The sequence below is a fragment of the Leucoraja erinacea genome, chromosome 28 (assembly GCF_028641065.1).
Source record: "Leucoraja erinacea ecotype New England chromosome 28, Leri_hhj_1, whole genome shotgun sequence".
Classification (NCBI taxonomy): Eukaryota; Metazoa; Chordata; class Chondrichthyes; order Rajiformes; family Rajidae; genus Leucoraja; species Leucoraja erinaceus.
In genome coordinates, this window is record NC_073404.1 from 3,245,676 (window position 1) to 3,259,447 (window position 13,772).

Below are 13,772 nucleotides of genomic sequence, written 5' to 3' on the forward strand. Positions count from 1 at the left end.
ATGGTTGGTGCGGACTCAGTGGGCCGAAGGGCCTGTTTACACACTATATCTCTAACAACTATGCAAGACAGGCAATGAGATTGCATAGGAAAAGATTAGTTGTCAGCATAAATGGGAATTAAAAAGTATTTAATAGACTAAAACAGTGAAAAGTTTAGGTTTATTATATTGTCACGTGTATCGAGATACAGTGGAAAGCTTTGTTTTGCATGCTGTCCGATCAGATAATACTAAATGTAAATGCACTCAAATCAAACTCAATACAATAGGTAGAGCAAAGGGGAAGAATAGAGCAAAGGAGTGCAGGATATAGTTCTCAGCATTGTAGCGCACCAGTTCCACAGACAAAGTCCAATGTCGACAATGGGGTAGAGGTGAATCGGACAGTACCCTAGCTTATGGAAGGACCATTCAGAAGCCTGATAACAGAGGGGGAGAAGCTATTCCTGAGTAAAGGAGAATTGGACAGTACCATTGTAGGATTGCTCAAAATACCAACTTAGGATGAAATGGGAACTTGAACACATGGACAGTCTTAAGGAGCTAAATCTGTATCTATCTTAACCAGGGAAGAAAGTGCTTCAAAAAATAGTGAGTGAGAAGATGTTAGGTACATTCAAACTTGGTAGCTGTAGAGGTTTCTCTTTAGACTTTAGAGATACAGCATGGAAACCGGTCCTTCGGCCCATCGAGTGTGCGCCGACCAGTGATCACCCGTCAGCACTAGCACTATCCTACACACAAAATTTACAATTTTACCAAAGCCAATTTACCTACCCCCCCCACCCCTACGTCTTTGGAGTGTGGGAGGAAACCTGGGTCTCCTCCATGGCCAGAGTGAACACCACCGGAAATTGGAGGAGCAGCACCTTATATTCCGCTTGGGCAGTTTGCACCCTAGCGGCATAAACATTGACCTCCAATTTCCGTTAGCTCCTCCCCTTCGCAGCTCTCCCTCAGTCCTCGGGCTCCTCTTTCCTTTCTCCCCGCCCCCCACCCTGCATCAGTCTGAAGAAGGGTTTCGGCCCGAAACGTCACCTATTTCCTTCGCTCCATAGATGCTGCTGCACCCGCTGAGTTTCTCCAGCACTTTTGTCTACCTTCAATTTTCCAGCATCTGCAGTTCCTTCTTAAACAATTCTACATTGTCCTTGATCTCCATCCCCATTGTCTCGTTTTCACACCTTACACTTCCTTATCTCGGTATTGCCCTCTCCCCTGACTCGGTCTGAAGAAGGGTCTCAACCCGAAACGTCACCCATTCCTTCTCCCCAGAGATGCTGCCTGTCCAGCTGAGCTACTCCAGCATGTTATGTCTATCTAGGAATTTATCCCTTGGACACAGGATACTGAGTGATCATGTTATGAGGTGTATAAAATAGATATGGCAAATGGACCGAGTCTTACCCAAAGTTGGGGAATCAAGAACCAGGGGACATGGGTTTAAGGTAAGAGGGAAAAGATTTAATGCGACTCTGAGGGTGGTGGATATACGCGTGGAATGAGCTGCCAGAGGAGGTAGTTGAGGATGTGCTATAACATTTAAAAGACAGGTACATGAATAGGAAAGGTTTAGAGGGATATGGGCCAAACAAAGGTAAACAGGATGAATTTAGATGGAGTATCTTGGTTGGCATGATCGTTGGGGTGAAAGGCCTTGCGCCCATCAGGCGGAGCCGCGCGGGCCTGATCCACCTGCCGAACAACTGCGCCACCACCACCACCAACCAGAACGGCGACCGGAACGCGCCCCGGAAGGCCCGACTCGCCCCGCAGGCCCCCCAGGGGACTGGTGAAGCCGGGCGGCAAGGCCTGTCTAGGCTAAAGGAGCCTCAGTGGTGGTGGTGATGGGGGCCTCGGCAGCGGTGGGACCTCGCGTTCGATGAGCCTGGGAAGGGAGGGGAAGACTATGGGGACCCGGCGTCGGTGGGGGGGGGGGGGGGGTGAGGGACAGTAGGAGAACAAAGGGGGCTCCAGTGTGGGGGAGGGGGTCCAGGAGGTAAGTCGTTTGTTCATTTGTCCCAGTGGAGGCGCTGTGTACACGGCAGCCAGTCAACAGTCGCTTGTCTTTTTGTTTTTGTTTTCACTATTAATTACCCGGGATGAATAACGTTTTATCGTATTGTTTCTGTGTTGTATGACTCTATGACATTAGAGTGTACAGAAAAGGTTTATAGAAAATGGCCCGAAACGTTGCCTATTTCCTTCGCTCCATAGATGCTGAGTTTCTCCAGCACTTTTGTCTAGCTTTAGTTGCGTGCTATCCACTCAGCAGAAAGACAATACATGATTACAATCGATCCATTTACAGTGTACAGATACATGTAAAGGCAATAATGCAAGGTAAAGCCAACAAAGTCCAATCAAGGATAGTCCGAGGGTCACCAAAGAGTTAGATAGTAGTTCAGCACTGTTCTCTGGTGGTGGTGGGATGATTCAGTCGCCTGGTAACATAGAAACATAGATGATTACAATCGATCCATTTACAGTGTACAGATACATGTAAAGGCAATAATGTTTTTCTGCAAGGTAAAGCCAACAAAGTCCAATCAAGGATAGTCTGAGGGCTGATCATCCAACTCAGTATCCCGTACCTGCCTTCTCTCCATACCCCCTAATCCCCTTAACCACAAGGGCCACATCTAACTCCCTCTTAAATATAGCCAATTAACTGGCCTCAACTACCCTCTGTGGCAGAGAGTTCCAGAGATTCACCACTCTCTGTGTGAAAAAAGTTCTTCTCATCTCGAAAGGATTTCCCCCTTATCCTTAAGCTGTGACCCCTTGTCCTGGACTTCCCTAACATCGGGAACAATCTTCCTGCATCTAGCCTGTCCAACCCCTTAAGAAGCTGGGAAGAAACTGTCCCCGAATCTGGAGGTGTGCATTTTTACACTTCTATACCTTTTGCCCGATGGGAGAGGGGAGAAGAGGGAGTGGACGGGGTGCGACGGGTCCTTGATTATGTTGGTGGCCTTGCCGAGGCAGCGTGAGATATAAATGGAGTCTATAGAAGGGAGGTTGGTTTGTGTGATGGAGGCACCACCTCAGCCGACCTTGAGGGCGCGAAAGGTAAGCCCCATCGTTCTTCTTGCGTCCGCCGTTCCATCTTCCCCTCCAGTCCTTGGGGGATGAGCAGGGACCGGGCTCAGCGGTCCTTCTGCCCCTCCCAGCTGCTAATTAAATAAACTATTCCTGCTAACATTTCAGTTACAGATGGCTCAGCTACTGTATAACGTGTGTTTCCACAGTGTGAATTGGATATGATTCGCTCGATGAATTATGGAACATTATAGTGGGCTGAATTAGTTAGTATAATGCAATTTCCATTTGGCAACTTGAGGATCACTTAAAAGTTACATTGGAAATTGACAAGTAGAAAAAAAGGTGTCTTGGAAAAAATATTTCAGGGTAACCTCCCCGCAGTAGTCAGACACCATTGTCCCTTTTTAACTGCTTGCTCATTGAAATTAGCTTCTATTGACACACACGCAATGATACTCAGCAATATAGAACATAGAGCAGTACAGTGCAGGAACAGACCCTTCGGCCCACAATGTCTATGCCGTACATGATGCCAATATAATCTAATCTGCACATAATCCATACCCCTTTATTTTTGACCAGTGGAAAAAGTGTATTTGTTTATAGCCCCAGACACAGGTAACCAGGTTTCAATTGGAGAAACTGGGATGGAATGGAACAATTTATTGTTGCATGTCACTAGGCCCAGTGAGATTTTTACTGCATCCCGAATGCATACAAATAAAAGCCACCTGTGGCACTGACGTTACAAAGCACGCTGTCTCCCCCCCCTTTTTTGTTCTCCCCTCCCCCCCCCCCCCCTTTCATAGAGTTGTTCCCCCACACCGGGCCCTCCATTGTTTTTACCCCTCCCTCACGTTGGTCCTCCGCGCTCTCATCGACCCGTGGTTGACCCGCGCGGCATCGATGCCGCCACGAGGCTTCCCATCATCGAGAGACTTCACCGCTGCCAGGCCATCACCGCTGTTGATGCCCCACTTCACGCCTCCGTTCTGCCGACCCAGGCCCCAGCCGCAGGCTCTGTCGGCCGACCTGCAAGGCCCTGGACTGGGCTTCTACGCGGCGATCGGGAAGGCATCCAGACCGCGGCGCATCGATAAAGGCCTCCGGCCGCGTTCCCAGTCCACAGCCGCGACCCGTCGGGTGGAGAGAGTTGGAGCAGAAGAGCATGTGTAGCATTATATTCATTATATTATTTTTATATAATATAATTACAGTCATATTCAAAAGTCATATATATATGGTATAATGTATGGTTTGAATAGACAGCAGCACAGAATTATTAGGCTCCTCATGGAGTAATATGAGCATTGAACACTAGATACACAAAAAAGTTGGAGAAACTCAGCGGGTGCAGCAGCAACTATAGAGCGAAGGAAACTAATTGAGTGAATTGAACACTAGATGGCGCTTTGTCAATCTCATTTTCTAATTAGCTGTGGACATTAGCTACTAATGTGCAACTTTTGGCACTGACGAGTTATGACCTAAATCTGTGCTAAATTTCAAGTAGTTCCCAGACGTGGGTCACGAAAGTTAAATTCTAGACACATTTTCGATGTTCGGCCCACAGCCTATTGTTTCCCATTATAAATTCACCTGTCTTGGACTGTAAAGGACCTACATTCATCTTCACTAATCTTTTCCTTTTTACATACCTGTAGAAACTTTTACAGTCAGTTTTTATATTCCCCGCAAGCTTTCTTTTGCTTTTGTTCCCCCTCTTAATTAACCCCTTTGTCCTCCTCTGTTTAGTTCAAAATTTCTTCCATCCGCCTGGTTTGCCGCTTCTTCTGGCCAATTTATATGCCTCTTCCCGTGGATGTGACAGTATCTTTGACTTCCCTCGTCAGCCACGGTTGAGCTGCCTTCCCAGTTTTATTTTTTCGCCAGACAGGGATGAACAATTTCTGGAGTTCATCCATGCGGTCTTTAAATCTTCGCCATTGCATCTCCACCGTCAACCATTTAACTATAAATTTGCCCGTCTATCCTAGCCAGTTCCCGTCTCATACCTTCAAAGTTCAAGTTCACGACACTAGTCTCTGAATTAACCGTGTCTCTCTCCATCCTCTTGCAGAATTCCACCATATTATGGGGCTACATGATTAACAAAGCCACGTGAAGACAAAGCCTCACACTGTTAACGAAGCCGCACTGTTAATGAGGTTGTTGTTAACATGAATACACACTTAACGAAGCCACACTGTTAAAGGGGCCACACGGTTAACGAGGTTGTTAACATGGATACACACTTAACAAAGCCATGCAATTAATGAGCCTCACACTGTAACGAAGCCATGCGATTAATGAGGCCACCCTGTTAACGGGGCCACACTTAACGAGGGCGTGCAAGCTCATGGGGCCTCATGGTTAACAAGAGCCAAATTGTCAATGAGCTCAGCACAAAGCAGTTAGCATCCTGGAGTGACTGCTCCTAGAGGCTCTGTCAAAGGAAGGCAGACAAGTTGAGTGGACATGTGGAGGTCAAGTGCCTTGTGGAATCTGAGGCTTTGTCTTGGCTGACTTTGAAGAGGGTAAGTGTGAGAGTTTGGCTTGAGATCTTTGGTGTAGAGGATGACAGTGGGATAAGGTTCATAGTCGCACAGTGTGGAAACAGGCCCTTCGGCCCAACTTGCCCACACTGACCAACATGTCCCAGCTACACTGGTCCCAACTGCCCGCATTTGGCCCATATCCCTCTAAACCTGTCCTATCCATTTAACTGTCTAATTGTTTTGTAAACATTGCCATAGTTCCTAGCTCAACTACCTCTGCCAGCTCGTTCCATACGCTCACCACCCTTTGTGTGGAAAAAGTTACCCCTCAGATTCCAAAGCCTTTCCCCCCCCCTCTCACCTTAAACCTATGTCCTCTGGTTCTCGATTCCCCTACTCTGGGCAAGAGTTTGTGCATTTACCTGATCTATTCCCACAGTTGGTGTTTTTTCTTTCTTTTGTCAATCTTCCTCTCTAGTGCATGAAAGAAGGGTGGTACAGTAATAATATGCCTCTCTTGCAGAATGTGGGAAGTCAGGGGACTCTGGCCTTCATCAGCCAGAGTATTGAGTATAGATGTTGGGAGGTCATGTTGCAGTTGTATAAGATGTTGGTGAGGCCACATTTTGAGTATTGTGTTCAGTTCTGGGCACCATGTTATAGGAAAGATGTTGTCGAGCTGGAAATGGTACAGAGATTTGCGAGGATGTTGCTCGGACTAGAGGGTCCAAGCTATAGGGCGAGGTTGTGGAGGCTGCGACTCTAATCATTGTGAGAATATCCTAGTTAAGGAATAAATTCTAGCATAAAATATTTTATTAAGTAAAAGATTAGCTTGACTTTTTTGGGTTCTGAATAAGCTGAAGTTGCAATTCTGTGGTCTACTAGAAAAGCTGTGGGAATCAGGAAGTTAGAGGCTGGCATTCAAGCTGCTCTGATAGACTTCATGTTATGCCCAAGCAAACGGCAACTGACAATAGTAGGAGAGGATGTGTTTCCTGGGGACTCGGTAGTTTCTGTAAACAGAAACCTTCTGGCTGTTACTAATATTGATGATTACATTGTTAAGACAGAATTGCAAATGTTGGGCTTTTGACTAATACAAGTTCCTGTTGTTTGGAAATTTTGTGATCAACAGTTGTGATCGATATAACCATAAGTATTGTATTAGTGACAAGAATACTTTGAATGGGTACAGCCGCCTGTGATTGATTTTGTGTTAAACGTCACTGCTGCAACTCTGTATAAACATGTGACTACGTTTCCAAAACACTATAAAAGATGCTGCATGCCTTCATTCATTAGAGTGGTAGCACTGGGGAGTTAGGTGTCTGTTGCATTATTAACTCTGTATCTCTGACACTCTCGCCGGCTGATGATCAATAAAGCTTGAGTTGGTTTACTTAACCTATTGTGAGTTGTCTGTTTTTAGAAATGAACCTTAACACTTGGAGCACAGGAGGATGAGGAGTGATCTTACAGAGGTGTATAAAATCATGAGAGGACTAGATCGGGTAGTTGCACAGTCTCGTGCCCAGAGTAGGGGAATTGAGGAGCAAAGGACATAGGTTTAAGGTGAAGGGGTAAATATTTAGTCTTCTAACTCCTTGTTTAATATCTTTTGTCTTCTTTTGTCACCTTTTCATCCCTGGCCTTTGTCCACCCATTCTATGCTGCATCTCTAAAGTAAACTAAGGGTGGGCACAGTGACGCAGCAGTAGAGCTGCTGCCTTACAGCGCCAGAGATCCTTGTTCAATCTGACTACAGGTGCTGTCTTTACGGAGTTTGCATGTTCTTCCCGTGACCTGTGTGGGGATCTCCGATTTCCTCCCACACTCCAAAGACGTACAGGGTTGTTGGCTAATTGGCTTGGTGTATGTGTAAATTGTCCCTAGTGTGTGTAGGATAGTGTTAATGTGCGGGGATCATTGTTGGCGTGGACTCAGTGGGCCCAAGGGCCTGTTTCCATGCTGTATCTCTAAACTAAACTAAACTAAATTTATTGTCATCGAACTTGGAAACAGACCCAATGTGCCCACATTCCCACCTGCCTGCATTTGGTCCACATCCCTCTAAACCCTTAAACAAAACCCTTTTTCAGAATCCAAATAAGCCTGAGCAATGGGTCAGGCAGCATCTGTGGAGAGAACATACAGATATCTATTCCACAGTTGCTGCCTGACCTGCTGAGAACAAGATTCAAGAGAGTTTATTGTCATGTGTCCCAGATAGGACAATGAAATTCTTACTTTGCTTCAGCACAACAGAACATAGTAGGCATGAATACAGAACAGATCAATGTGTCCACATACTATTGAATATATATATATAGTTCCTCCAGTACTTTGTGTTTTTTTGCGATTCCAGTGTCTGCAATCTCTGTGGTTAAGATAGATGGATGGCTTTATTCCCTCTGGATTCATATTTCTGACCAATACTATTGATTCACCTTAAAGAATAGATACCATTCATTGTGAGTTTCAGAAATGCTTGGAAGGTCAATCTTTTTAAAGAAAGAAATAAAATGTTATTTAAGATGGCGCAGCGGTAGAGCTACTGCCTCACAGCGCCAGAGACATGGGTTTGATCCTGACTGCGGGTGCTGTCTGTATGGAGCTTGTATGTTCTCCCTGAGACCCGCGTGGATTTTCACCGAGATCTTCGGTTTCATCCCACACTCCACAGACATATGGGTTTATAGGTTAATTGGCTTGATATAAATGTAAAATTGTCCCCAGTGTGTGTAGGGTTAGTGTTGATGTGTGGGGATATCTGGTCAGTGCGGACTAGGTGGGCCGAAGGGCATGTTTCCACGCTGTATCTAAACTAAACTAAACTTATAGAGTCATGGAGCATGGAAACAGGGCTTTCGTGCCCACACCGGCCAACATGCCCCATCTACACTAGTCCCACCTACCTACATTTGGCCCACATCCCTCTAAACCTGTCCTATCCATGTACCTGTCTAAATTTTCCTTCAACGTTGCCATGGTAACAGCCTAACTCCTCTTGGCAGCTCGTTCCATAAACCCACCACCCTTTGCGTGGAAAAAGATACGGAAAAGTGAATTTGATTTATAAAAATATTTATTATCAATTATCACAAAAAAAGGTTTAAACTGCACAGATCCGAGTTTATATCCACGACCCTCCACCATCTTAAGTCTAAGTTGGTGAAAGGCTGGTTTATAACTTTTAAAAACAACTTTAAATTTGCTGCTACAGAATTATTGAAATCAACACAATACAAATGTAGGTAAATTCATCGGCCCTGTGTATTGTTAGGAAGCTGGTACTGTGTCAAGAATTCAAGTGTGCTGACTTTCTGATGAATGCCTCATTCAGTGCAGCAGTGGGTGAGGCTGCAGCCTCCAAACAATGATCCCAACACAACAATGACACAGCATGAAATACTGGAGAAGTACAAGCAACTGGTCACACTTGAACAGGTAGACAAAATGCATCGGAGGGAACTGCAGATGCTGGCTTACACCGAAGATAGACCCAGAATGCTGGAGTAACTCAGCGGGACAGGCAGCATCTCTGGATAGAAGGAATGGGTGATGTTTCAGGTCGAGACACTTCTTCAGACTGCGAGTCAGGGGAGAGGGAGACACGGAGATATGGAAGGGGAAGGAAAATGTTGACTAGAATAGAATTGATCTTGGCCCCTCCCTTTGATCTCTCGTTTTCACACTTTACCCTTCCATATCTGTCAGGTCCCTCTGTCTGGAGACAGAGCTCGGGCCAAGAGGAGCCGGTGACCATGGCAACGCCCATGACCACGGCAACCATCGATCGTGGTGCCCTGCGGTAGCCAAGGTGAAGAGGGGTCTCGACCCGGAACCTCACCCGTTCCTTCTCTCCAGAGACGCTGCCTGTCCCGCTGAGTTACTCCAGCGTTGAACAGGTGGTCCCCGGCTCCCATGCGGGAGTGCAGGGAATGCCGATGGTGCCGGGGGGGGGGAATCCAGCCGCGGGCTCACTCGACCTTGACGACCTTCACTGCCTTCTTGACGATTAGAGTGAGCCAGTGGAGCTGCAGGGCCATGATCAGGCCGTTGGCCACGGTGCAGTGCCAAGGGATGTGGAAAGGCACCCTGTAGGCCGGGATGCCGTACTGCCGGCCGTAGGCCCAATACATGAAAGGGAACACCAGGATCCGGCAGATGAAGAAGGTCGCCAGAACCATGATCCCGTTGATCTTGTACAACATCGTGTCCTGCTTCTTCAACTGTTGGTAACGGTAAAAAGAGTGTATTACCCATCTTCTACAAAAGCGTGTATAAAATCATGAGAGGAATAGATCAGGTAGACACAGAGAATCGAAAAGAGCAGGCTGGGACTCTGTGCCTTAAAAGGTAGCTTTCAAGAGAGAGCTAGATAGGGCTCTTAAAAATAGCGGAGTCATAAGCTCATAAACCATTGTATTGTATTGTAGGAGTAGAATTAGGCCATTCAGCCCATCAAGTCTACTCCGCCATTCAATCATGGCTGATCTATCTCTCCCTCCTCCGTCAGGGGATATGGGGAGAAGGCAGGAACAGGATACTGATTGGGGATGATCAGCCATGATCACATTGAATGGCGGTGCTGGCTCAAAGGGCCAAATGGCCTACTCCTGCACCTATTGTCTATTGTCTATTAAAGCACAGGAGGATGAGGGGAGATTTTATAGAGGTGTATAAAATCATGAGAGGAATAGATCGGGTAGACGCACAGAATCTCTTGCCCAGAGTAGGGGAATCGAGACCCAGGGGACATAGGCTTAAGGTGAAGGGGGAAAGATTTAATAGGAATCTGAGGGGTAACTTTTTCACACAAAGGATGGTGGGTGTACGGAACGAGCTGCCGGATGAGGTAGTTGAGGCTGGTGCTATTGCAACTTTTAAGAAACAATCAGACGGGTACATGGATAGGACGGGTTTAGAGGGATATGGGCCAAATGCAGGCGGGTGAGACTAGTTTGGATGGGACATGTAGGCCGGTGTGGGCAAGTTGGGCTGAACTTGTGACTAGAGTGAGGAGGGCCATCGGACAGCTACATGGCGGGGCTGTCGGGAACGAGAGGGGGGGGGGGGACCCAGTGGAGGAGGACGACCCGGCTGGGGGAGGCACCTAGAACGAAAGGGGGAAGCAGCGGGGAACAATGGGGGCCCTGGCAGGGGGTCCGCCAAGATGTAAGGTGACTTGGATAGGCTGGGTGAGTGGGCAAATGTTTTGGCAGATTTAAGTATAATGTGGATAAATGTGAGTTTATCCATGTGGGGGGCAAAAACGAGAAAGCAGAACTATTATCTAACTGGTGGCCGATTGGGAAAGGGGGAGATGCAGCGAGACCTGGGTGTCATGGTACTCCAGTCATTGAAGGTAGGCATGCAAGTGCAGCAGGCAGTAAAAAAAGCGAATGGTATGTTAGCTTTCATTGCAAAAGGATTTGAGTATAGGAGCAGGGAAGTTCTACTGCAGTTGTACAGGGTCTTGGTGAGACCATACCTGGAGTACTGCGTACAGTTTTGGTCTCCAAATCTGAGGAAGGACATTATTGCCATAGAGGGAGTGCAGAGACGGTTCACCAGACTGATTCCTGGGATGTCAGGACTGTCTTATGAAGAAAGACTGGATAGACTTGGTTTATACTCTCTAGAATTTAGGAGATTGAGAGGGGATCTTATATAAACTTACAAAATTCTTAAGGGGTTGGACAGGCTAGATGCAGGATGATTGTTCCCGATGTTGGGGAAGTCCAAGACAAGGGGTCACAGCTTAAGGATAAGGGGGAAATCCTTTAAAACCGAGATGAGAAGTACTTTTTTCTTCACACAGAGAGTGGTGAATCTCTGGAACTCTCTGCCACAGAGGGTAGTTGAGGCCAGTTCATTGGCTATATTTAAGAGGGAGTTAGATGTGGCCCTTGTGGCCAAGGGAGATCAGAGGGTATGGAGAGAAGGCAGGTACGTGATACTTAGTTGGGCATGATCAGCCATGATCATATTGAATGGCGGTGCAGGCTCGAAGGGGCAAAATGGCCTACTCCTGCACCTAATTTCTATGTTTCTATGTAGAGGGGACCCGGTGGGGGGGGAAGGCATGATGCTCGTGTGGTGTACGGTGAACTTTTGTATGGTCTGCTGCATGATTTAACCTGGTTGTACACAACACAGAGCTTTACTGCATGAATCTGAGGGGTAGCGTAGGTACATGATATCTATTTATCTATTTATTTGTTTATTTTATTAGAAGCAATTGTACAAGGAGAAAGTAATCGACATAACAGTTATATAATTTTCGTACAGCTTCAGTTTTAACGTTTTATAAACTAATACATAAATCGGAAAAAAAGAAATAAGGAAAGAAGGGAAAGGAAGAAGAAAGGAAAAAGAAAAGAAAGAATTTCAAAAAAGATACGTAAAAGAAAAAAGAAAAACCTCTGAACTAACGTAGAAGTGAAAAAAAAAGCGGAGAGATGTCCCACTGCCCTTCCCTACGCCTGCTCACCCGACCCGGAACGTGATATTAAAGTATGATTGAATTATAGAGCAGTACGGCACAGGAACAGGCCCTTCAGCCCACAATGTCTGTGCCCAACATGGTGCCAAGACCATCTCTTATCTGCCTGCACATGATCCATATCCCTCCATATCCATGTGCCTATCCAAACGTCTCTTTCATGCCACTATCGTGCCCACCGCCCCTGGCAGTGCGTTGCAAACACACACCACACTCTGTGGTTTTTTAAAACTTGTCCTGCACATCTCCTTGAAACTTTGTCCTGTGTTTCAGGCACCCACCCCCCTCTCCGTGGTTTAAAACAATCCCCCCCCCCCCCCCCCCCCCCCCCCCGCACATCTCTTTAGTTCAGCACGGAAATAGACCCTTCGGCCTGTCGAGGCCATGCTGATCATTGATCATCCGTTCACTCTCGTTCTATGCTATCCCACTCTCTCATCCACGCCCTGATCACCGTAGGCAATTCACTGAGGCCAATTAACCTACAAACCTTGGGATGTGGGAGGAAATTGGAGCACCAGAAGGAAGCCCCTATGGCCACAGGGAGAACGTGCAAACTCCACACAGACAGCACTTGAGGTCAGGATTGAACCTGGGTCTCTGGCGCTGTGAGGCAGCGACTCTACCCGCTGTACCGTCCCTGTGCTGTCTCCTTTAAACCTTGCCCCTCTCAACTTCAAGCTGTGCCCTCTGGTATTTGCCATTTCCCTCCTGGGATACAGGTTCTGACTGCCTACCCATTGCCTGATCTTGTATCAACACTCTGCAACATTTGTTTTCCACTTCATCTGTCAACGATACTAACCTGGCGAAGTATTTTGGCAAGAGACACGAACGGCGTGCTCATTTCTGCCAGGAGTAGACATCCCAGGAAGAAATCTCCGAGGCCCTTCCTATAAAACTGAACGTTGGGGGGGAAAAAAAACATTCTTGTTAAGAGTCAGAGTCACACAGCATGGAAACAGGCCCTTCAGTCCATCACAGGTACTGACCTCCCCACCATCGAAGGGATCTACAGGAGTCGATGCCTCAAAAAGACAGCCAGCATCATCAGCGACCCACACAACCATGGCCACGCACTCATTTCACTCTTGGCATCGGGAAGAAGGTACAGGAGCTTGAAAACCGTGACCATTATGTTCAGGACTAGCTTCTTACTAAAAACCATCAGGCTCTTTCTTGTACACGACACAACACTATCTAAACTGCAAACTATGTACTGTCTTGGTTACACTAAAGACTCTGGGCTTTATTGGGTTGTTTTAGGTTATTGAGTCTTGTTATCCTCGATTATTGTGTTTACTGACATGTTAGACCGGTTACAGCGTGGAAACAGGCCCCTCAGCCCAACATGCCCCATTTAAACGTCCCACCTGCCAGCGTTGGGCCCACATCTCTCTAAACCCGTCTTATCCATGTACTTGTTTAATGTATCTTAAAATGTTATGATAGTACCTGCCTCAACTACCCCCTCTGGCGGATTCTTCCTTAACTTCTAGAAGCAGAATTAGGCCATCTACTCCGCCATTCAATCATGGCTGATCTATCTTTGCCTCTCAATCCCATTCTCCTGCCTTGCCCCCTGACACCTCCCAGCTGTGTGGATCTGACCCAGGCATCCTTTTGTATTGTGACCACAGCCTGGCATCCATAGTACCCCCCTCACTGGCTTCATCAACCCCGGCTCCCTGCCCTCCTCAGCCTCCAACCTCATCGTT

General features: G+C 46.9%; 1 protein-coding gene across 1 annotated transcript in view; it reads right to left on the bottom strand.

Annotated features, from left to right (window-relative positions):
- Positions 1-8,613: 8,613 nt before the first annotated feature.
- The window catches only part of LOC129710518 (TLC domain-containing protein 3A-like), a 38,941-nt gene continuing 33,782 nt past the window's right edge, over positions 8,614-13,772 (bottom strand). Inside the window, exons 5-6 of the mRNA XM_055657534.1 lie at positions 12,860-12,955; positions 8,614-9,778 (exon numbers count right to left, since the gene is read on the bottom strand). Of these exons, the coding sequence (XP_055513509.1) occupies positions 9,527-9,778; positions 12,860-12,955 (348 nt within the window). The 3' untranslated portion in view covers positions 8,614-9,526. The remainder of the gene's footprint in view (positions 9,779-12,859; positions 12,956-13,772) is intronic.